This window comes from Diplotaxodon limnothrissa, linkage group LG18 (genome assembly GCF_057381915.1).
Source record: "Diplotaxodon limnothrissa isolate DT_005_m linkage group LG18, D_limnothrissa_male_GT1.1, whole genome shotgun sequence".
Classification (NCBI taxonomy): Eukaryota; Metazoa; Chordata; class Actinopteri; order Cichliformes; family Cichlidae; genus Diplotaxodon; species Diplotaxodon limnothrissa.
Genome location: NC_140613.1, coordinates 22,937,065 through 22,961,618, shown reverse-complemented (window position 1 = coordinate 22,961,618; position 24,554 = coordinate 22,937,065). Strand labels below are relative to the sequence as shown.

The window sequence follows — 24,554 nt, the reverse complement described above, 5'->3', positions numbered from 1 at the left end:
TCTGCAAAACCAAAAACTGAAACCTAGTGAGTTTATTTCCCCCTTTCTATGGTACCTGAGGTTATATTTGCATTTAAAAGCAGTGGACTGCAAAACCGTCCAGGCGCAGGAATGTGAAGGGTGGGCAGTCTGCTGTACAGATGTGTGAGTGTGTGTGTGAGTGAGAGTGGGGCGGGAGCGCTGTGGGAGTGTGCAAACGTTCAGCCTGTGTACATTTGGACTTGCCCCAGACTGAACAACTCTATGCAAAACGTTCCCTGTGGTTTCAGGCGGAAACTCCTGTTGAGAGGCGATTCGGTTTAGTTTGGAAAATAAAATTGAAGTTGACTCTGCAGGACAGGGTAGAACAAGACCACCCATACTACCACCATGGAAAAAATAAACAAAATGCAATACTGTTTTTTTTTTTCTTTCTTAAACTTCCTGGAGCCAATGAGAAATTGTCGATGTTTAACAAGTACAAATACATGTGAGCGCAATTCTAGCGCACTTTCCGGTCATTAAACATAACCATTATCTCCCGTAAAACGTGAAATGTTTTACGGAATAACTAGCCAGTAACCCATGTTGCTTATCGTATCGAGGCCTGGGTGCGGTTTACACATCTTTCCAGCCGCGCCTTTTCCTGTCACGGCGGAACGGCTGTGCGTAAGGACGGCGGGTCAGCTGACAGCTATCAGAGGACCAGGAGGAAGGAGCGGAATTAGCGGGCGTGTGAACTGGGAACCTACTGGATCCTGACATAAGCTATCCGAGGCCGAACGGAGAGGCAAAAGACTGGTGGCGTTCTTGAGAGAACTAGGGTAAGGTCACTAAAGACGAAAGGACTGCAGTTTTTTCGTTAATTAGGGTAACTGTAGTCCGGAAACCTTTACGCAAAGCCGGTGAAACGGTTTCATTCGTGAGCGATGCTAACGTAGCAACATTAGCCGCCGTGGCGCTAGCTAACATCAATCCATTAGCAGTAACTAGACTGATAACGGAAAGGACTCGTCTTTCCTTCAAATTAAAAGCAAGCAAGGGCCCCCTTGTTAATATCTCTTATTACGTTATATATTACCCAACATTGTTGAATAACCCGTGATGTATATTTGCATGGCTAACTCGTAAGTTGTCGATGATAGTTAATGGTTCTCTTTAAGGTCCCGTCAAATTGACTGGTTTTCTTTTGACCGGAAGTCCATTTAAAATTCTGCACGGCTCGACTCCGGTTCGCTGAATATCACCGCCAGCTAGCCCGCTATCGTGAGCTAAATTAGCTAGCTTATATCTCACTCGGTGTATTCTCCATCACTTCGATCTTAGTTGAAGGTCAAGCCTCTAACCACAGTCAAGCCACTTAATAATATTTAAGACAAAAAAAATGGTAGCTAACCGACCGCGCGGTGGCCGAGGGAAAAAATGAAAAATATGAAAAATGTATGAACGTTAGGAAATGGCCCGAGTGAGCAGACATCTTGACTTCGCCGATAAATGGGCGATTAAACCCCTCGGCTTCTGTGCGAGGTTTATTCTGTCACGACTCGGCGGTGCTTTAACGAGGAGATATTTTCTCACTTGCGGGCTTATATCTGTGCGGTGGTTTTCCTCTGAATGCTGTTGTGTGTGTAAATTGTCTGGATTCTATCTTCGAGGAATGTCAGGCATGTCCTTCATCCTCTGTTTTCCAGAATCTTCATTCTTTAAGGAGGGCACATTTCTGCAAGAATTAAATACCAAACGACAAAAATGTCTTTAGAATATTTTTGATGATATGTTTTAATTTTAGAATATAACCCGATTCGGACAACACATGTAAGACGACACTTTAGTTAGGCCATCAGATTTTTAGCTGGCTGTCTGGTGGCATCCGGCGTCAGATTGGTAGCTGCTAATCTCTCGTCAATAATCTTATTTACTTTAGAAGAAAACGGGGAACTGTCTGTGGTGAGAGTAGTTGCAGTGGTTTTTAGCCTGTACTGAGTAAATAATGTATGCATGTGTGCGTGTCTTACAGGAAAAATGAGTCACCACAGTGGTGCAGCTGCAGGATGTATCCATCTGGCTTTAGAGTGTGTGTGTGTGTGTGAGAGAGAGAGAGAGAGAGTGAGAAGGACAGAAAAAGCGGATGTGAGGGACAAATGCCTCTCTGTACTATTGCTTACTCCCTCACTTTTTCTTTTTTTTTTTTTTGCTGCTTTCACTTCTCTACTTCTCTTCCTCCTTTTCCTTCCCACATATCCTGTCTTCATTTCTGTCTTTTCTCAGGAGGGCTTTGGTTTCACCATGGCAGGTTGGGATTGAAGAGCAGCCACGATGATTGGAGGACTGTTCATCTACAACCACAAGGGGGAGGTCCTCATCTCCCGAGTTTACCGAGATGACATAGGGTATGTTCAATTGAGAGAAACCCTGCTCTAATGTTCCCAGATTTTGAGACACTCCAGATCACTGAGAAGGTCCTGATGCAGTGTGGGTGGAGAGCCTGCAGTTGATCCAGGATGAGAGAGGATTATGTCTCTTCTTGGCTAAGTTCACACGTGTCTTTCCTGTTGTTGACCAAATACAAACCTGCACCAGGATTAAATTTAGAGTAGTGTTACTGCCTCTGTGTAGTACTTTTTTTTTTTTTTTTTTTTTTTTAAATAATCAAATGTGTATGTATGGATAAAAAAATATTTATTACAGACTTTGTTTATAAGTGACTAAATACAGAGAAGAATAATTGAGAGGGAAAAGTTATTCTTTTTCCATATTGTCTGAGGTAATCATTTGGTTCACTCAAGCTTATCCAACCACACCTTGTTTTTAAAAAGGTTAAGTGCAGCTGAGGGAAAAGCTTTTCCAAATTGATTCACTGTCGACTCTCCCTTGAAGACGCAAGTTATTAATTCTTACCATGTGGCAGAAAGGTAGAGAGAGGAAGCCTTCTTTTCCTCCCCATAAAGATTGCTTAATATCCTGTAGACATTCATTTACTAGTCAGTGATCACATATTTTAACTTTAAAGTCTTCAATCAAACAGAAGGTTACTCTCTGGGGTCAGGAAATGTCTTAAACCGAATGCATAATATCTGATGTGTGCTGAACTGAAATGTTCGCTGCTTATAACAATACATAAGGTCAGTTAAATCTAGCACATGTTAGGAAAACAAAAGCCATGAAGAAATTCGTGCTGTAGATTGCTTAAAAATCCTTAATTAATCCAAACATGGAGTCCCAATTTGAAATGTATTTTGCAAATTTTGTGGAAAACTGTTATACAGACATAAAGTGTGACTCTAGGCATATCAGGTCAGATCTGTTACTACTGCATAGCTCATTTGTGAGTTCATGTTCTCCCTCCTCAAACTTACTCTCTGTAAAATCACAGAAAGTAAGTTTGATTCTCATATTAGGGGTGGAACATATATACCAGGAAAAAAGTTTTTTTCTATGTGAAAGCCTTTACAAAGCAAATTGGACGACCATAACTTATCCTGGCTTAAAACAGCAGTTTTAAGCCAGTTGTAAAGAGAAACCTTTGACAGTATATTCACCACGTTGTAATAATGTCCATGAAGGTGTCAGGTTGCCTACGTGGTTTCAAATGTGCCATGTAAGGGCTCTGCTTGGTAGCCAGAAGATTTGGCCACATCTCCTCCTTCTTCTTCTCAATTTAAACACCCTAGATAATACATGTAAAATTACGTCAGGCAGCCACAGTTGCCTGATCGTATATTTGTAACACAGCAGGAGATGGTCTGCTTGAAATGTGTTTTCGCTGTCCTACTCTGTTTGATTTCGGTAGCAATGCCTGGGTGATGCTCTTCATCCATCAGGCAGCATGCAGCACTTTGGTGTACAAATACACGCTCAGTTCTCACACCGGGCCACCTGGGATGACATATATTTTGTACTAAGAGCTGTTTAACGTCTGGTATGACTTGGCTGAGTGCTTGTAGTATCATATTTAGCTCTACAGAGTTAGACTGAGAAAGAGTCACCAATGAAAATAGCTAAATTTGCCTATTAAATTCTGTGTATTCACATTCATTGACTGTTTTGAAGTCCAAGTAGGCTCTTTTCCAGGACTGGCAGATCAGGCCCTTGTAGATTTACACAGTGAAGGTTGACAAGCTGTAGAGGGATAAGTGTATGAACTGATACACTCGTAATCTCCTGTTTTGGGGTGAAGAGATACATTTTTGACCTTTTTTAACATTTAATCTTAATTATTGAAGGCATGGTGACACCACAAACACAGTCGGGGAGAAAATGGGTTGAATAGCAAGCAGTGTGCTGCATTGCAGAACTGTTCATTATGACCTGTTGCCTCGAAAAACTGAGCCACTCAGACACCACTTAATGGTCTGAGTTGGCTTCATGCAGGGATCTGTATATTCATTCTGTGCTGTTTTTAGCAGGATCAGTAAAGTAATAGTTTTCTTTATTTTTCATGGTTGCTCCTTCCTTGTCAGCTGTAGCACAAACACAGCTGCTTGTTGTGCTTTCTGAAACGCAGCGCTGCGTGTCCTACAGAATGGCAGTGAATAAGGAAAGGTATTGACTTCGTATTACGCTTACAGGGGGGAAAAAGGCTGGAGAAAATTCTAATGTCATGTTCTTGCTTGCACATTTCGTCCTTTATCTTTGATGTGTGAACTCATCAGCATCGGTTGCTATTGGTGATCCTCACTGTTGCAGAATGCAGGGTAAACCAGACATGGTGCTTTGCTCAGTATTGTTGTTTTGACAGCTACATTATGAACTGAGTTTTTAGTTGAAGCTGTCATGCAACTTGGTTTTCTTGAAATAACAATTCGGTAATGCAGTGGCATAAATAATCTTTCACTTGCCATGCTGTTGTGTTGTAAAGCACTAGATTAAGGAGCAGTATGATACTGTTGACCTTTTCCCAACATATGCAGCTATAGTGATGGCATCATAATACCACCATGTTACTCACTCTGTCTACATGATGCACGAAAATGTCTCTTGTGCATTTTTGTCTCTCGTGTCCTTTTACTTCATTCGTGTCTCCTCTCTATCCTCTGTATCACCATTTTCCTCCATCTGTTCATCTTGGCCCCTGTAGGAATAGGTAAGAGATGCTCGAGCCTCTAAAGCATGACCTCTCCTTCTCATGGCCACCAATCAATGACCCCATGATCCCCTAAAGTGCATGCCCATTGACTCCACAGTCAGACTCCTGATACTTTCTCCAAGCATGAGTCACCCGTCATGCCATTACAGTGGTAAATAAACCGCCATATACTGAAATATAACAGCAAATCAGTCATAGCCAAAGAACTTGGCCACTTCAGTGAATAGTCTTGCTCACAGTCAGTTCTGCTGATGCCTAAGCATGTAGTCTGAGCATGATTAGATAGTCCTCTGATCCTTTGCCCTAATTATTGTTTTTTCTTCCCTTCAGATAAATTGAACAAATCATTTTAAATAATCTAATGGCATTTTTGTAGATGTTACCAATGATTTTTGTGTATAAATTTTAATAGATGGAATGATTTAAATCTGAAGCTGATCTAATAAGGTGGAACGTCTAGTTAATAGCTGCTGTTCAATACACTGTGATCTGGGTGAATTGACAGTTGATGTAATTGGAATTCGCTACATTTGAATTGCAAAAGTAGTCCTCCCCATTTTATTTCCTCAAACAGTGGATGGGGCATTTATGTACTTCAAATGCATAAGAAAGCAGAAATAAGACTGCCAAACACAGGCCTAACTCCCTCTGTTTGTTCAGTGCAACTGTCATGCTAAAACGCATTGTTCTCATGTGTTCCTGTTTGCCCCAGTAGTTATTACATTACACTGTGGTTATGGAAGTGAGTAGTGACTGGAGTTTCTATACATGGTTGTTTTTGTCAAATAGTAGGCTATTGCTCTGAGCACACGTATTTGTGTTAACACGCAGATGATGATTAAACCTGCTACCCACTGCACTCATGCTGTCACAGCTTTGCTTATTAAACATGAAATAAGTCATGAGGCAAAGTTAACATTAGCCAACAAACTTTTTTTTTTTTTTAGCATCTACATCAATAAGCTCTACAATTGCAGACTTAGAATTTCTCCGACATGCCGCGTCAGTATGCCACAGTACATACTCGCATTTCTTATAACCCTTCCGCATTTAGAACGTTTTACAAACCCTTCATTCCTTAAGAGTTTTTTGTTTGGTTTTTTGTTGTTTAAGTGAAACATTTTCTTGTATATGCAGCAGCAACAAGACAAGATTGCGTTTAGTTATCATTCATTTATTTTTACATGGCCTGTATTTGACAGGCAGCTCTTAACCGCAGCGCTGGGCATCATTAGAGTTCAGCTTTTTATTTGGGGATATGCAAATATACTCAAATCGAACAACCTTCATGCTGTTGTACAGTAGAAAAGTAGAACATCAGTGTTTGAAAGGCTTATTTGCAATGTTGCCTGGTTAGGAGATACTCTCTTATCTACTTATTTTGGGGTTTGTAAAGGTGGGAGATCGTGGCTGGAAAAGGCCCTGAAGATGTTCCTGGGACAGTGGGATTTGCAAATTCTTGTCAGAACTTGCTGCATCCCTCATACAGAGCCCTGTCATCTATAAATCCATGTTAATCATGGTTGAGTTTCGGCAATAAGCTACAGTATACTTAATGTAGAATGCAATTCAGATTATTTTGCTCTTTTTTTCCTCTCTGCCTTAATAAAAAGACATTAAAACAAAGATCAGATTGTGCAAGATTAGCTGTGTGATTTAGTTAGGTTTTTTTTTTTTTGTTCCTATAAAGTTGAGTTAATTATGACATTGTTGCGTTGATGTCTCAGTTGTCTCTTCATGGTAATTATCCCACTTTACACAAAACAACACCAACTTAACATGCCCCCTTTCTGTTGGTTGAATGTGTTTGTGGTAACTGGTATCTATTCAATGAATATATATGTTCCTGAGGTATTAAGAAGTTGTTTGTTATGAGTCTGGGCTGAGCTTAACTTGTAGTTAAACTGCAGGAGTACTTTCACATGATGTCACACTGTTGTAAACAATTATCTCAACTTCCTCTCCTCTTTCTATCTTTCGTCCTTGCATCTTAGGCGTAATGCTGTGGATGCGTTCCGCGTGAACGTGATCCACGCCAGGCAGCAGGTTCGATCGCCGGTAACCAATATTGCCCGCACCAGTTTCTTCCACGTGAAGCGCTCCAACATCTGGTTGGCAGCCGTCACCAAGCAAAATGTCAACGCCGCCATGGTGTTTGAGTTCCTTTACAAAATGTGTGACGTCATGACCGCATACTTCGGCAAGATCAGCGAGGAGAACATCAAGAACAACTTTGTGCTCATCTATGAGCTGCTGGATGGTAGGTGATGACAAGCGCTCGTGTGAGAGATCAGTTAAATTTTCTAAATATGTACATATTTTTTTCTGTTATGGTAGAGTGTAAATAGTTTTATTTTTGGGAAAAGAGGTCATTGCTTTAGTCTGTTCACTATGTTTGTGTCCAGGTTAAAGTCAAGGCAGAGTCAACAGGTTGTGTTTGGCCCTACATGTCCTAGTTTTCCCTTCTTACCCAACAAGCTATGTGTTTGTTCATACAGAGATCCTGGACTTTGGCTACCCCCAGAACTCAGAGACTGGGGCGCTGAAGACCTTCATAACCCAGCAGGGCATTAAGGGACAGGTCAGTATAAATGAATGCTCCCTCTCTGACAGAACAAGGGTACACTCTCCATTTCCCAGACTGTCGGTGTCACAATATGAAACACTAGAAATGAAAAAGTGCATATCCACTTGTCATGTAGGAAAAATAAATAGAGGGTTAGCGGTTAATCAGTGTTACGATACTAAAATAAAATGTATAAAATGAAACTTGCTGACCACTGCTTTAAAATGTAAATAATTTTCTTCTTTTTGTTTGTTTGTTTTGTTTTTGTCTCATTGTTTTCCCTCAACTGCAACCTTTGGACACTTCAGCACCAGGTAACGGCATACTGAAAATGTGTTGATCCATGCTGATAATCTGAGCTGATGATCCCCTTTTGACTTTTGTTAGTAGTGATACATTTTCCCTCCCTGTTTCTCAGACAAAAGAGGAGCAGTCTCAGATCACCAGCCAGGTGACGGGGCAGATTGGCTGGCGTCGCGAGGGCATCAAGTATCGCCGCAATGAGCTCTTCCTGGATGTACTGGAAAGCGTTAACCTGCTTATGTCACCACAAGGTGCGTTTATGGCGCCTTTAGAAAAAGTGAAAATGAAAATAAAGTGTGCACTGTCTTTCTGTAAATTTCTCGTTCAAATCATGCAAATTCAAAACAATAAAGCAGATTTTTGTTTTTGTCTTCTTGTCTCATATCAGACATTTTTCCCCAGCAGCAGTAGGTATTAACGTTTACAGTTGCAACTCATGATTGAGATGATTATGGGTGTCTCAGTTACAAATTTCCAAAACATGGGTCCTTATGTTTACAACGATTACTCAGAAAACATGTTTAGAGGTTCTACTGTTGTCTTGGAAATGCATGTATTTTATTTTGAAAGTGATAAATTCTAAACTTGTGATAACACTGCTAGTTGTTTTCATACTTGAGACATAAATTTCTAAGTAAGAGTTTAATATTGAGCAGCATTAGATCCCACAAATAAAACAGTTTGAGCTTCATGTGATGTCTTTGCCTAACATAAGCATTCCCATACAGGGCAGGTCCTGAGTGCTCACGTGTCCGGCCGAGTCGTGATGAAGAGCTACCTGAGTGGAATGCCCGAGTGCAAATTTGGCATGAACGACAAGATCGTCATCGACAAGCAGGGCAAGGGAGGAGCTTCTGATGATGCAGGGAAGAGGTGAGTGATATGCATTTTATTTTTAAAACCACAACAGGAAATGTCATTGTCCAAGTTTTAAAAGCCCTAAGTTATGCTTGTCTGTGTTAATATTGTCTTGCTTGCAACGACACAGGGTTTACAATTTCTTTTTCGTTTTTCTTTCCTTTGGATGCATCTCTTTCTTTCCCTCTCTTTCTTTTCTATGTGCTGTACCTCAGTGATTTAGGGGGAGGAAGGTACTGTACTGACAAGTGTCCTCACCCTCTGCCACCTCAACGCACACTCACACCAGCTCCCGTCTCATCTCAGCCCTTTAGCAAATTAAGAATTTGTACATCTCATGCACTGTTGCTCCCCACACAGTCAACACAAACAAAACACGTCTTTAACTTTTGAGTGTGCTGCCTGGTGGTTGCTTTCCCTCTTTTGGTAGAATTGTTTGTTTGTTTTTTGCACCCACACCTACCTGCTTGACATCTAATCCTTTACCCAAACACCTAACAGTGACTGATTTGTTTTAAGTGCAGAATAATGACATTAACCTCAACCAGGTGCACATGTCTTGGTACTAAGCAGTTGTGTCCCTTTGTGTAGTCATATGATAAACCTTAATTGAGGGAAAGTTGTAGTTTTAGCTTTTGGAGACTGGGACCTTTTTTTGTTTTTCCTGTACGTTTTTAGTAATAAACAGGTGGACTGTTCTTTCATCTCATGTGGTGTCTGATGTGTTTTCTTTCCTGGTAGTGGGAAGCAGTCCATAGCCATCGATGACTGCACCTTCCACCAGTGTGTGCGCCTCAGTAAGTTTGACTCTGAGCGTAGCATCAGCTTCATCCCCCCTGATGGAGAGTATGAGCTTATGAGGTCAGTAGATGAAAATTTTCTTTCTTTTTTAGCTTCTTTTTTATTGTGAAGCCATGAGAAATTGTTTGGCTCTAATGACATTATAAGCATCATTAATTGGCATGGATGAACACTGAAGATACTGACTAGGCTTGTTTCTGCTTTACTAATTTACACCGTTTCTTCTCATGCTATTTCTTGCAGATATCGCACTACAAAGGACATCATCCTGCCGTTCCGAGTTATTCCTCTAGTCAGGGAGGTGGGCCGCACCAAACTGGAGGTGAAAGTGGTCATCAAGTCCAACTTCAAACCATCACTGCTGGCTCAGAAGATTGAGGTCAGCTGTTTTTTTTTTTTTTTGGTTTTTTTTGGTTTTTGTTTTTTTTCATGTTACACTCAACATGTAGCGTTTTACTCAGAAATGCAGAAGATGTTAGGAAAATACGTTTTAAATTCTAAGAACTTAAATCAGAGAAAATGTGCAGTTATGGGTCAAAAGTTTACCTGCTCTAATTATTTATTGTTTTATCGTCGCTCCTCAGGTGCGTATCCCAACACCCCTCAATACTAGCGGTGTGCAGGTGATTTGTATGAAAGGAAAAGCCAAGTACAAGGCCAGTGAGAACGCCATTGTCTGGAAGTGAGTATCAACTTTGCTGCACATGGGAAAAGCAAATTTGCTTTTATGTTCTCTGAAAAGTTGATGATTAACAACCTCATATATTCTTTGTTTTTCCTTTTTTCCCTCTTTTTTTTTTTTTTTTTTTTTTTTTGGAGTGAAAATGCAATGTCTCACATCTCTCTCTGTGCTTGTTTAGGATCAAACGGATGGCTGGGATGAAGGAGTCTCAGATCAGTGCAGAGATTGAGCTTCTGCCAACCAACGATAAGAAGAAATGGGCCAGGCCTCCCATCTCTATGAACTTTGAGGTGAGATTGCTCACTGGAGTGGCGCATGAGCCTTACTTTTCTGAATGCTAAGTGGACCTTATTATAGAGCTGCTAGCCATAAAAATGGACTTTGGATTAAATCCTACTATCTTCCATGCAAATCACTTCCTGCTTACTATTTCCACATAAATACACTTCCTGTTGCAAGAACCCGCGACCTACACCTTGCATGTTTTGGCACGTTTGTAACATTCCTCCTTTGTCCCTGCAGGTTCCTTTTGCGCCATCCGGCCTGAAGGTGCGCTACTTGAAGGTGTTTGAGTCCAAGCTCAACTACAGTGACCATGATGTCATCAAATGGGTGCGGTACATCGGCCGCTCTGGAATCTATGAAACCCGCTGCTAAAGTTGTACCTCCCCCCTGCCAGGCAGCAAACTCACCACTTCCCCTCCCATCTATCCTGTTAAGATTTTTTTTTCCCCCCCTCCTTTTCCTTCCTCTTCCTCCCACAACCCTTATCACTTCTCTCTCACCCCCTCCCACCTCTCCCTAACTAGGTGTTGAAGATTGAAATTTACATTGTCAAAGAAAAAAAAAAGTAAATATGTTATAATGCACAGATATATGCAAAATGTGAACCATTGTATCGTATATATCTCGTTGTGATGAGTAAACATGAACCAGCCGGTGTCTGAAAGAAAAAGACGAGTGATGCGGGAGTGTCCGGGGGAGCGAACTAGAGGCTTGAAGGGTCCCCCCCCTCCTTCCCCCCCCCGTTGTGTTTATTCAGTGTTATTGTTCCACTATCTACTCAACACTTAGAAGTCCCAAATCTTCGAGTTATCCCTGCTAAGATGATTAGTAGCTGTTGTGGTTTAAAATGAATCCTGATGTAGTTCCTGTATACAAACGTCTCTCAGTAGAATCTACCCTTTTGAATGAATTGACTGATATGTGATCCGTGTTTTCAGGAGTGCTCATTCGGATCTCAAAAGCAGGCAGAGCAGAAATGATGATGTGCAAGCCTTTTGTTTTTTTGATAGATTTCCCTGGTATTTTTCCACTACTTCTCCCTCACTTTTTTCCCTGGCATTCAGTCAGTGAAGTTAAAACATAAGGGAACATTCCAGACAGTTTTTAAGCTTGACCATCATCATGATAAGCAAGTCGTGACCCAAATTCACACCCAAATTTAACTTTGGCACACTTGGTTTTCTTTGGGATTCAAAGACGAGGCCCTAGACGTGTTTGCAGTGAGGTGAGGTCTCCCCCTGGCGTTTGCTTTGCACCTGTCTGCTTCTTCATGTTTGTAGCCCTGGTGACCGTTCTGTCCAATTAAATCTGACTCTGTAACCAAACCCACCTGTTTGTTTTCATTTGATGTTATTTTAGGCTGTCTGAATTCTATTGTACCAGTTTCCTTTTCTCATTGTTTGAAATAAGGATGTGCTTCTTTGTGGGAACAGCAGATTTTGTAACAGGAGCAGGTTTGGTTTTTCAATGCAGGTTATATACAATGCCAAAGAATCCAGTTAACATGGAAAATACTGAAAGACAAATGATGGCTCATGATCCAGAAATGCTTTGGCCAACAATTTTAATACATTTTTACTGCCTTGCTCTTTCTCTACATACAGGACATAAAACAAAATTGCCCCAAACAGCAAAATAACACGATTAAAAACACTTCCTGTTAAAACATTTACATGCCTCTTATTAATAGTGGCTATTATTGGCTTGGCTTGCCACTCGAGCCTCCACCACCTTGTAGGTGGATTTGCTCTTAATGAGAAGTTCACTGATTTTATTTTTTTTAATGGAAAAGCTTCCAGAAGAAACAAAGCGAGGCTTCCCAAAACTAGCTCAGCACCAAAGACTAGGCTGGATTTCCTCAAGGAATAATGCAGGGTGAGTACTCAAGTCCTGTTCAGCTGTTTCCCTCAAGTTCCAATTAAGATTTCACCCACAACAAGCCTAGAGCATATCAATCGACATCTGTCAACATTTATATTAGCGTCATCTTAACAGTATTGCGTTACATCTTCAGATATCCTGTGATGTTTCAGTCACAGTTACAGAGGAGGGGAGGGAAAAAAAAAAAACGATTTATCCCCAAAGATACAGGACATAACACACACAGAGGCTGGACTTAAATATTTGAGCAAGTCACATTGCTTCAGTGCAGGGACAATGGCTCTGTTTAGAAAGGAAACCTTATGCCCATACTTTGTGCTCGTCTTCGGAAACAATCAGTTCAGGGAGGGAGGTAGCTACATAAGTGTGGTGCACACAAGCCCAGCCTTAAGTTTTAATGATTTGCTGTGTTAGTGTGCTTCCCATTAGGAGGCTTTATTCAGCAAAGAAACCTGTTTTGTGCTTATGAATACTTATTTGTAAAGATGGGCAACCAGACTGTTGTGTATTTTACTTTTTCCACCGCTGCTCATGTTGATTATCTGCTCAAAATGAAGCAGCACAGGTGAAAAACAAAATCTACAAAAATAAGCATTTAAGTATCAACATCTAAACTGTTGCTGTTCCTCTGTTTACGCCACTGAAAGGCGTCTAGTCCCAAACTAGTCTTTCAAAGACCGATTTCCCGTCTGCAGACACGATTTAAAAGCAAATTTATTACTATATGCATTAAAGTCGTAGCTTACACCAGATCTGTAAACAGGTGGCAAATATTGACAGAACACGTTTCAAACATGCCAATTTAAGAGCTTTGACACACGAACATGCGCATACACTGACAAAAACAGGCCCAATTGCAGGCAGGCAGGCGCGCACACACACACACACACACACACATTGGAAAAACGCTGCTGTTTAGTAGAACAAGTGTACTCTCAGATTCAGCTCACACAGGATCTGGAGTTTCCTGGTTATTTTAACAATGAGAAATAAAAAAAAAGAGCCAGGTCTTTGTTTTGTTAGTATGAGCAGAATATAAATTGCCCCGTTGCATGAGAGAGGGCACGTAAAACTTCAATTAATTGACCTGCTCTGACAACCTGCAGCCCGAGATACCCAACAGTGTCTTCGTGATTCCTCGGCTGACCTTTCCGACACCGAATTTGGTGTCAAAGCCATGGCGGGGGGACCCACTCCTAATGCAATACAATGCTAACCTTAATAATACCGTGGTAGACGAGTGCACCGCGTGAAATATCTGTGACAGTGAGTGACTAAAAAAACAACACAAAAAAACCCCCAACGCAAACAAAGTGAAAGATAAATGAAACTTACCTGTAAAGAACTCAAGTGACTACAGCCATAATTTTAACTGATCCTTACACAGGAACAAATAGGATAAAATTGGCCGTTTAAAAAAAAAAAAAAAACCTGGCTGTTTTAATGACAGTGAAGTCCTAAAGGTCAAAGTAAAACCATAAAACAAAAAGACATTTAAAGCAGGAGCTCAATGAAATTCACGCTACTCGACAGTGCTACCAGTTTAGTAGAGCTGACTGCGACCTGACAGCAGAGAGCGCGAACGAAGTCTAGTTCTCGTCGTCTTCGTCGTCGTCGTCCTCGCTGATGAGGTATCCGCGGGCCCCACTGTGATGGGGAGGTGAGGGGGGCGGGGAGGTCTTGGAGAAGAAGGGGAGACGGAAGGTGGGAGAGGGAGAGCGCTCCTCGCGGGTGGGGCTGCTGCTGGGGCTTTGTCTGGGACTGATGGCCTGCAACATGCGGCCACGTCCTTCCTTCAGCATGTGTTTCTGTGGAGGCGAGACAAAGGCGGGAACAGATGAGCTGGTGATCAAATCAGCTGAATGCAGGAATAATGTGCTGTGCCGTGTGATTTTAAGTCAGTGTGACTTTTCTACATACAGTGGTAACAAAAACACAGAGTACACATGGTCCAGCTGACGGCTTTTTTCATTGTTACAAGTTTATATCTCTGCTTTAAATCCCAGACACTATCAAAAAACACTAAGACTGCATTTCATTTCTACAGTACCATCATGTCACATATGGGAAGACGTGTGTTTTGGGACTCCGACCTGATATCAGAACTATGAGCTGAAAACTTAGATTTAAAAGTCCCAGGCAAGATCTTGGCCGAGACAAGTGAAAATAAGTTTGGATCTTTTCCTGCCTGTGAGTTCAAACAACTGAAGGACAAAATTAAATGTTCCGATTTGTAGATCACACATATTATGCACAATGGAATTAACCGACTGAGCTAATAACCTAAAATAAAGATAAAAGACATCAATGACTTAACCATCCCCTGGTAACCTCTAGTCGCTAAGGAAAAATGTGTAATCCCGACCAGTTGGCAACTGATGTTGGTGATGCATAAGATGAGCCCTATTGTTCATAGTATTCAGAGAGTATTTACATTTATTTATTAAAATACTGATATTTTGTGTCCCTGTATCAAAACAATACCACGTCACTGTGAGCGGCTGCACAGCAGACACTTGCAAAAGTTGCATTTTCCCCTCACATTGGTGGTTCCTACATTGTCAGTAACTGGTCTACAGTCCTGTGTGACTGAAGCCTACTATCACAAAGTCATGTTATTTTAGTCTTCACCATTTCTACCGTGTTTATGCTTTGTTCATTTACACCAACAATACTCTCACCTCGCAGATGTGTGCATCACTGGCTATAAAGCCTTTCTTTCAAGTGAAAAAGTCTCCCAGACGTTTAACATTGCCAAAAAGCACATGTTTCCAATCAAATTCCTCATTAAATAGTGTTTAAAGACCAAACAAAACCAGCATCCTCACCAAGGCTCCCTCAGGGCCAAACATCTGCAGGAAGTTTCCAATAAACTCCCTGGACTTCTCTTCCCATTTCTGAATCAGGTCGATGCTCTTCTCCTCCACCTTCTGGACAAACTCCTTGCTCTTCTCCTCTACGTCACGCACCTTCTTCTTCACCTTGTCCACGCGTTCCTGGAGATGGTACTTCTTCTCCTGTTAAGGGTGCACGTGACAAAGGAGACAGGTTAACGAACACATCCACTGTCTGTTTAACGTCCGGTTAGAGCAAAGCAAAGTTTCGTACATTGATGAAGCTGACGTTGAGCTCCTTGGCTGTGTACCCTCGCTGCAGGTTGCGCCTGACATATACATCATAGTCGCGGACTATGCGAGTGATGATGTCAGAGGTGGAGATGCCCTCTGTCCGCTGGGTGGGTGCAAACATACCTAAAGAAAGCAGAAAAAGCTGTAGCGATAAGAGTTTCTGGACTTATCCAATTTGATCCTTGTTGACTGCATACCACATTCCTAATCTCCATTATGCTGTTGCTCACCAGCTTCTTTAATGTGCTTGTAAACATCATCACTGCCCGCTGAGGAGTATGGGATGTCGTCGTGGGCCACGAAGTCAATCTGGAGAGGTCATTACAAGCAACACAGATAAACAAAGGGGAGATTCAGATCTACAAGCTGTACAAAAATAAAACAAACAAAACAGTAGGGAAAAAGTTAGCACTATAAAAATGTCTACAGTCTAACTCCAAGTTCTGAGTGAAGGGACTGAAAGTTTCTAGTCGTGGTTTTTAATTCTGTGTCATGTACTCACACGATGTTTTGCAAGAAACTCCGGCGTTAACGTCCAGGGGGCGTTTCGCACTACTTCATCCACATAGCGGCAATGTCTGATAGCATCATATCGCTCATCCTCGTTCATCACTGTGAAGCCCTTGTACTTGTGAGTCAGGTCATCGCTGCACACTGACAGGAAATATTTAAAGAAGTGAAAATTTAAAGTTTCTCCACAAAAAAAAGAGGCTTTGAAAAACTGATTTAAACAGAAGGGAAAGCCATAGAGACAGAAAATACTCAAACACTTCAGCTGAGGGATTTACTGTGACTCAAGTTCAAGGAGCATCATGTAACAATCTCTGATTGCATTGCCATTAAAAACACCACCGCACTGTTTGTTCTTATTTTATTAGACAGTTGGGAACAGAATGTGACGTACGCTCACAGAGCATAAAAACGAAACGCTGAAAGAATATCCAGCTGTTGAACAACATCCAGCAGCTGAGAGCAGCAACACACACTCAAGCTTACCTCTAGGGTTGCCAACTCCCTGAAAAATAAATAAGGGACACCTCGTGGCCAGGACCGGGCGACCCAGTTGTCTTCACCCTTCCCAGTGTGGTGAATTTTCTAGCTCTTTTTTTGTGTGTGAAATTATTTTTTTAACCATTTGACTTGAAGTTGATTTAAGTAGATGCATATTCTATTCTTTGTGATATCAACACATGTGAAACAAATGATCATTTAGCTATTTATTTTTAGCTCAAAATGACAACATTAACACAATAAAACAGGTCTCTTTCTTAAACAGAAGCCTGTCATGCTTAACTTTTGAGAATATAAGTAAATCTTTCTTTAAAAGAACTCTGTCCTGCTTAACTTAAAATAATAGAAAACAATAGAAAGAAAAATATTCTTGTAACAGTGCCAAGCTGGTCAAGAAGGCTCACCAGCGCCTCTTCTTCTTGAGGACTCTGAGGAAGAACCACCTGTCCTCAGACATCCTGGTGAACTTCTATCGCTGCACCATCGAGAGCATCCTGACCAACTGTATAACAGTCTGGTACGGGAACTGCTCTGCCTCGGACCGGAAGGCGTTGCAGAGGGTCGTGAAAACTGCCCAGCGCATCGCCGGAGCACCACTTCCTGCCATAAAAGACATCTACAGGAAGCGGTGTCTGAAAAGGGCTGGGAAAATCATCAAAGACCCCAGTCACCCGTCACATGGACTCTTCACCCTCCTGCCCTCTGGGAGGCGCCACAGGAGCCTCCGGACTAAGACCACCAGGTACCGGAACAGCTTCTTCCCCACAGCTGTCAGACTCCTGAACTCTGCCTCCTGACATCTGACCCACGTTAAACTCATGGACTGAACATACACACACCCACAATGGACAACTGTACCCTCAAACACAATAATAACATGGAGTGAACCACCACTCACAACCACTAGCACTTTATATAGCCTCTGTAGAAACTATCTACACCCTCACTTATCTTAACTGCACTACTGTATAGCTCTGTGTAAATAATCATTCTGTACATTCGATAATCTTTAATCCTACAACTGTTTACAACTTGCACAGTTCCCATTTCTGTATAGCTGTATATCTCGGATTCTGTAAAGTTATTTATTTCATATTCTGTATAGTTTTTCATATTTATATCCTGTTCATAGCCTGTACATACTTATAGTTATAGAATATTCACAACATACTTCATACCGTGTACATTATAACATACCATAATAGACCCATTTCTGTAATATACTCACATATCTATATTATTGCTAATATTTATTGTAATATATCTATATCACTAAAGCACTTCTGGATGGATGCAAACTGCATTTCGTTGCCCTGTACCTGTGCATGTGCAATGACAATAAAGTTGAATTCTATTCTATTCTATTCTATTTAGTGCATTTAGTACAATTGGCTTCAGTTGAGGTATTATTTCAGCTTTTCTAATGCTAATCAGCTGCTCCTGTTTGTAAACCCACTTGTTCCCATGATTACGCATCTTAACTCATCATCATTATTCATCTATGTATTACTTTTATGTATTAGTCATCTATTTGTTGTAATCATCTATCCTTGCAGTTGTTTATTACACAAAATAAATTATATTATCACACTTCTGGCCACATAGCGCTGATATTCACTGCACATGCCCATATTAACTTTTTCCAGCCAGGTGTTTTCCTTTTCCCATTCTTCCCTTTCTCTGAGGGAAACAAACATTGCTGCTCTAATGCTGGGCTCACACTGTGCGGTTTTAGGCCCATTTTGAGCCGATTTTTGAGTGATCGGACCGATTTTGGCCTTCATCGTGCGTCATGTAGTATACGTTGGGTAACGAGAAGTGATTAACACCTCACGACCAGTTCCCGATCATCAATCGCTCGTGAGGGTGTCACCGCAGCTGCTCGCACGCAAACACGTAAACGTTGGTGTAAAAGATGGAGCAGCACGGCAGTGCAGCGTGTGATCTGGACACAAGCGATGGAGGCACAACTTGTAGAACTTTGGAAAGCTCATCCGAGCCTTTTCGATGTGGCCTCACAAAATTATCACGACCACAACAACCGTGAAAATAGTTGGATTTACACTGCTGCTCAATCACAGCTGCCTGATCAATGTTTTTCATTAGCAATTTAGCAAAGTTGATGGTGGTGGTGTGTCTGTGTGAGTGAAAGACAGAGAGAGAGAGCGACAGATTTTCTGTTATAACCTTCATTTTATGGCGGGGGTAACTACTTTGGCACAACAGCGGCACAGTGTGAGCACTCAGGTCGCATCAGAGCATCGGGCGGTACAGTGTGAGAGTACATCGTGACCTATGAACTTCTAACCCCTGTGAGTCAATCGTGCAGTTTGAGCAGGAGCTGAATAACGTGACTGAAAAAAAATCACACAGTGTCTGCCCAGCTTTAGGTGTACTGTCGTCCGAGACTTGCACCGCAGTGTCGGCGTTTGTTTCCCTGTTGGCCATGCTTCTTGTTGTGGTCACCTGTTGTCTTCCGGTATTTTCTCCGAAAGCGACCTTTCCTCGACCAATGAGATGAGCGGTAATCTGAATTGTCATACTCGAATTGTCATAAGTGTGCTGTCAGCTCATTGGTCACAAAGCAGGAGAGGGGCTGGGAATTATGTTTTCAAACAAAGCGTTAATTCCATTAACATTTATAGACTACTTTTGGTTCTCACTGTATTACGGGACAAAGTGCGTCCCTTATTAGCTCAATACGGGACGTGTACTTTTGTTTCGAAATACGGGACGATTCCGTATTTTAAGGGACGGTTGGCAACCCTACTTACCTCCAACAATGAGATGTGTATTTGGGAAGAGGCATTTAGCCTGCATGAGGGCTCTGGCGTGACCTGAGTGGAAAAGATCAAAGATGCCATCTGCATAGACCCTCACAGGTCTTTCAGCTGGACGAACAAATGAGATAAGATATTAGGAGGTGGACAGAGAGAATCAAATGGTTTCATTTTGACCACATCTGTGAATTTACTTAAGACTGTGGCACCAGAGAGGCAATCAAAGTGTGAGAGATTTAAGCTTTCAGACTCACGTGGTGTTCCCCTCTTGGCCTCTTCCATGCTGACTCTTTTGTAAGCTTTACTATCAGCTGGCTCTAGCTCATCTGCAAAGGGTACAGGGTGCCTGAGCCCCTGAAAGAGACATTGGAGGAGAATGAGATGATATAAAGGATGAATTGTGCATTTTTGTTTTTTATTTAAATGAATTTCCCCACAAATACTAGAAAAACTGTCGTCATATCTTTAAAATGATGTAATTGCTCTTTCCTGGACTCTTACAGCATAAACTGATGTGGACATCAAGGGTGAACGGATGACATTTCCTCAGCAAACATCAGCTGATATCTCACACTGCAGTATTATTGCTTGGGGCTCTTTGCATTGGTGTGCACTTTGTACAGCATTACGCACAAAGATTGCACAGCAAATACGGTGCTGTTAAAGCACAAAGACTCACCACAGTACACCTGGGGATTTTCCCAAACCGTTCACCCTCCTCGGCCTCCCCATTGGAGCCATCTCTTCTTCTCTTTCTTGACAGCAGCAGTGTGCTGGAGCTTTGGGCCTCCATCTGGGTCAAAGGTTAAGACAAGTGCAATTTAAACACCCCACACTTCACATTCAACTCTTTTCCATGTCCTAGGTTAATTAGTAACTAGAGCAGGGCGATATGACCAAAAATATTTATCACAATATACATTTGAAAATTTGCAATAACGATATAACTGACGATAATTGACGCTAGACAAAATACTTTACAACTCCTTAACTTTATTAGTGCAAAAAAAAAAAAAACAACCCATCAATGTTTTTTCACTTAAACAAGCAGCTTTTTTTAAGTGCATTAAAGTTATATAAAAAATTAACAGTGCAAATGCAAATTCCTTGCTGACAGCTTAACCAAAAGGCATTTCCAGTGGAAATTGGCCGACATATCCTGAGCATAACCATGTATAATATCCAAAAAACTTAAAACGAGTGTTATACACACAATACGTTAATATTATGTTGAAGCAAAGTACGTATCACTCGGCGAGGCGCCTGACTACGGTAGCCGTAATGCTCCGACAATCATCGAGCATTGCACCTTCATAGCTTAGCAAAGTCGTACTGAAACATTTGACAGATTTTCGAGCGCCGTGTAACACATAAAATCGTTTCGAGGTCAGTAAACACAACCAGAATTCATACAGAAGGCACACGGGATTATAAAGGGCACTGTCGATTTTCAGAAAAATCAAAGGATTGATTGAGTGTGCTGTATTTTCCAAAAAACACGGTAATAACGACGGCCCGCTAGCATGCGCTACCAAAAATAGTGCTTTGTTGTGTATCTGACGGATGAAAGCTAAGCCAGTTCCACACCACTGAAGTTGCAGCATTTTTACAAACCAATTCTGGTTCATCAGTTTAATTTAACGATCCACTTTCGCCCTTCTCATTCTGCATCGCCGCCATGTGCGTATGTAAACAAAGGCACTGCGCATGCGCGTTTTACCCATATTCTATCGCGATATTAGATTTTCTTATCGTTGCCCAACATTACACCGGTATTACCGTGAACGTTATGATATAGCCCAGCCCTATTAGTAACACTTTATGTTGGGGGTAGGAACTGTATTACATAATTAAAGCACACAAGCACACTCAAAATATAATATACATCACGGACAGACTGTAAATTTATACAGCTGTCGTGTTATGACAGGTGATATATGCCGAGTCACCTTTGACCCAGAAACCGGGAGAACACAGTATGAACCACCATGACAGATTCTCACGTCCATAGAGATACAGGTCAAGTGAAAATCAAGCAAACACCACCTGTTCCAACATACCATAGTTAATTCCTAAACATACAGAACATTAACCCCATTCAGCCTTTACATCTGATGCCTCGTGTGAGACCAAGTTAGCCTCGCATGTGGGAACATTAAACCCAGCCCCGTTTCTCCAGTGTCAGCAGGTCACCACAAGTAGGCGTATTTTTATACTCTATGCTGATAGACTTCAGCTGACTTTGTGATACACATAAGAGCCTGCTGGATGCCTTTCCACAACTTTATGGCACAGCCTGAGATATTTGGAGGAAGCTATAAAGGAATACTTCTTGCAAAGATGAATAATCCCCTCATGAGACTTCGGTCGGCTTCTCTTATCAAACCAACAAGCTCACATTATAAAAGTTATTAAACATTAGAAATGCTTGCTTTCAAAAATGATTAACGAATAATCCATAGCCAAAATGACAACCGAATACGTGTATGTTCATTAATCAACCATGCAGAAGAGAACAAATATGGGAAGGTCTTGTGTTTGTATCTTGTCTGCAGTGTGTCTGTGCCCTTGTAACAAAAAAAAGAGACTCTTTAGCATCACATGACATTTAGCTTCACGACTCATTCAAAACAAAGACGTCATATTTCACACACTGTTCAAGTACATATCATGTTTTCGCTGTTTTGTTTTTACAGTTGTGTGTACTTTTCTTTTTAAGTTTTAATAGTGATCTATTTTGCTGTGTCATGAAAAGCACTTCACAACTATGTTTTTGGAAAGTGATATATGAATAAAGTTCAACATTGGTATCCAGATTTGAGAGCATTAACAACTGACCTAATTATCTGAAAGTTTTACAATAAATTTAGAAGAAATGGAAAAGCAAAAGAAAAGGTTTCTTTTAACTTGCGATTAGGTCATAATAGCCCCCGGCTGGACATCTGCTGCTGTGTCAGTTATGAAACTGTGACTCAGTACAATGAGTGAAGGACATGGCAGCTCAACATTCCTGGTGGTGACAGCTACCTGATCCAACACTGGGCACTTGCACAAACGCCCCCCTCCTGCCAGCTGAACACTGGGACTGAGAAGTCCTACAGGGCTCCCACACAGTGACAGAGAAGATTTAGATGAAGAGCGCATGTCATCGTCACTGAAACTGACTGCTATAATAAGAACGCAACAAAGGGACCAGTGCCAAACACTGTGTGAATAAGTGCTGTGCAAATGAGGTACACGATCAAACCTGTAAAACGATTAAATAACACAATGCTTCTCAGCAAATCCAAGAAAACAATATAATGTATTAAACTTGTAGTGATTACCTTAACCCTATAAGTTTAGCCTTCTAGCCTTTTATTTATTTAAACTTTATTCAAATTGTATTTTATTGCTTTGTCCAGCACTTTGGTCAGCGGTTGCTCTTTTTGTAACTGCTTTATAAATACTTGGCTAGCCTAGTACAGAATCATCTTTATTTCTCTTTACGTTCTCAAAGCTAAAAGAGACTTTTCGATATCTTTCTTAAGCCAACTATCAGGCTTAAACCTGCATATCTTCCAGAAACACATCAAAAACTGAAATGAGACACTGACTGCAGCACTGTTCCACAAATGACTCAAATGATTAATCATTGATTACAGGAAGTTACCTGTTCAAATTCGGGTCAAATCTAAGAATAGTAACTGTGTGCACATCCAACGCTGTCTTCGCTCGTACAGTAAGGTTTAAACACAGAAGTTACTCGGCCCTGGCCCGGCCCGGCTCACTAAAGGTCCTCCGACCACACTTTGAAATCCACACAGCATTTAACACAATGTTCCCAATGTCTAGTATCCCTGGGAAGTTATAATGCTGTTCAGTAAGGCTGCAAACACATGCAAAGTTGACACAGAGAGTGCAACAGGCATCTAACCTCAACTATTGACAGGAGAGACACCAACAGCTGACAAAGGGCTTGGTGATAATAGTTGTGAAGTACAGCAGTAAAAAAAAATTCGCTGTGCCGACTTTTTCGCCTCTCACTGAAATTCCCAACCTCACTAGGCTAAAAATCCCGGCTCGCAACATTAGCTAACGTCAGGTATCTGTTTGAAGTTTCTGCTTGCTTACCTTTCGCTGTTTTTTTTTTTTTCGGAATGCTGCCTTGCACGAGTGGGCGGCTTCCTACCCTCGCAGTGCCAGCAGGCTAGCTGGCTGAAAGCAAGAAAGCTAGCTAACGCTGCTAGCCACCCTCAGTTGCTAGTTACCAATCTACCTTTTAAAGTTGGCCGCCTATTAGCTAACTTTAGCCGTTAGCTCGCTAGTTCGCTAGCACAAGTGACAACGGTAAAGATGAACAATCCTGTGCGTCCAACGTCCCAGTATTTTCTGTGTCGCTGTCAAAATACCGCATCAACCAGAAGGACAGACAAATTCTCAGCAGTGACAGCCTGTACTACAAGGCTGACAGGTCAACAACACAGGAACTACAAAACTTGGACATCCTTAAAGGAACTGGTACAACAACGGGCGCTTCCGTGACTGTACTCGACTGCCACCTACTGGAATTATTCTTCTACTTCTTCTTTTTCTGGTGTTTGCCAGCAGCTGGCATCGTTTTGCGTTGCATCGCTCCTTCTATATCTTTAGTTTGTCATTGTCCTTTCGTTCTAAGTCGTCCTAATGAGAAGATCCCTTTCAATAAATAACATTCTCCTTCTCTCTGTTGTGTCCCACACATAAGCATAATGTATAACCCTAAACTTTGCATGTCTCTTATCAGCTCTCTTGCTTTGTAAAACTTCTTGCACAAGATTAAGACATTGCACACTTTCTCTTTCCTGATTACAACAACCAGTAGGATGCTTTCCTGCAGTAAAAAATGTTCAGTGTAAATGACTGCGTCCTGTTCTCAGCCTACAAGCGATCTCTTGTTCTTTCCGATTAGAGTTCCTGCTTCTTATCTCTCCCACCTTCTTCTGTAACTTCAGCTATTTATCTACACATCTCTCCAATGACTTTGACAGTTTTATATGAATGTGTGTTTTCTTTGCTATTCACAAATTAGCAGGCGAACATTTTATTCTTTGTTTTGCTTAAGTGTGATCTGCACTGTCATACTACCCTGGTTATATGCTTACACAATTTCCTACTTACCCTCTTACTCAAGTAAATAAAGCATTGTCACAGTATAAAACCCTCCCAGCAAGAT

The 24,554-nt window shown here is 41.4% G+C and overlaps 2 protein-coding genes across 2 annotated transcripts; one reads left to right on the top strand and one right to left on the bottom strand.

Moving 5' to 3' along the window:
• Positions 1-659: 659 nt before the first annotated feature.
• Positions 660-11,879, top strand: LOC146613611 (AP-2 complex subunit mu-A-like). Its single transcript, XM_085377628.1, has 13 exons — positions 660-803; positions 2,248-2,369; positions 7,060-7,325; positions 7,564-7,646; positions 7,940-7,945; positions 8,050-8,185; positions 8,663-8,807; positions 9,008-9,025; positions 9,534-9,653; positions 9,837-9,972; positions 10,178-10,275; positions 10,454-10,565; positions 10,798-11,879. Exons 2-13 carry the CDS (start codon positions 2,296-2,298, stop codon positions 10,930-10,932), a joined length of 1,329 nt encoding a protein of 442 aa, XP_085233754.1. The 5' UTR covers positions 660-803; positions 2,248-2,295; the 3' UTR covers positions 10,933-11,879.
• A 235-nt stretch (positions 11,880-12,114) lies between these two features.
• Positions 12,115-23,811, bottom strand: pcyt1aa (phosphate cytidylyltransferase 1A, choline a). Its single transcript, XM_085378064.1, has 9 exons — positions 23,474-23,811; positions 20,040-20,153; positions 19,615-19,714; positions 19,355-19,471; positions 16,072-16,223; positions 15,800-15,878; positions 15,550-15,692; positions 15,270-15,458; positions 12,115-14,249 (listed from the first exon to the last, which is right to left on the bottom strand). Exons 2-9 carry the CDS (start codon positions 20,151-20,153, stop codon positions 14,031-14,033), a joined length of 1,113 nt encoding a protein of 370 aa, XP_085234190.1. The 5' UTR covers positions 23,474-23,811; the 3' UTR covers positions 12,115-14,030.
• Positions 23,812-24,554: the final 743 nt, after the last annotated feature.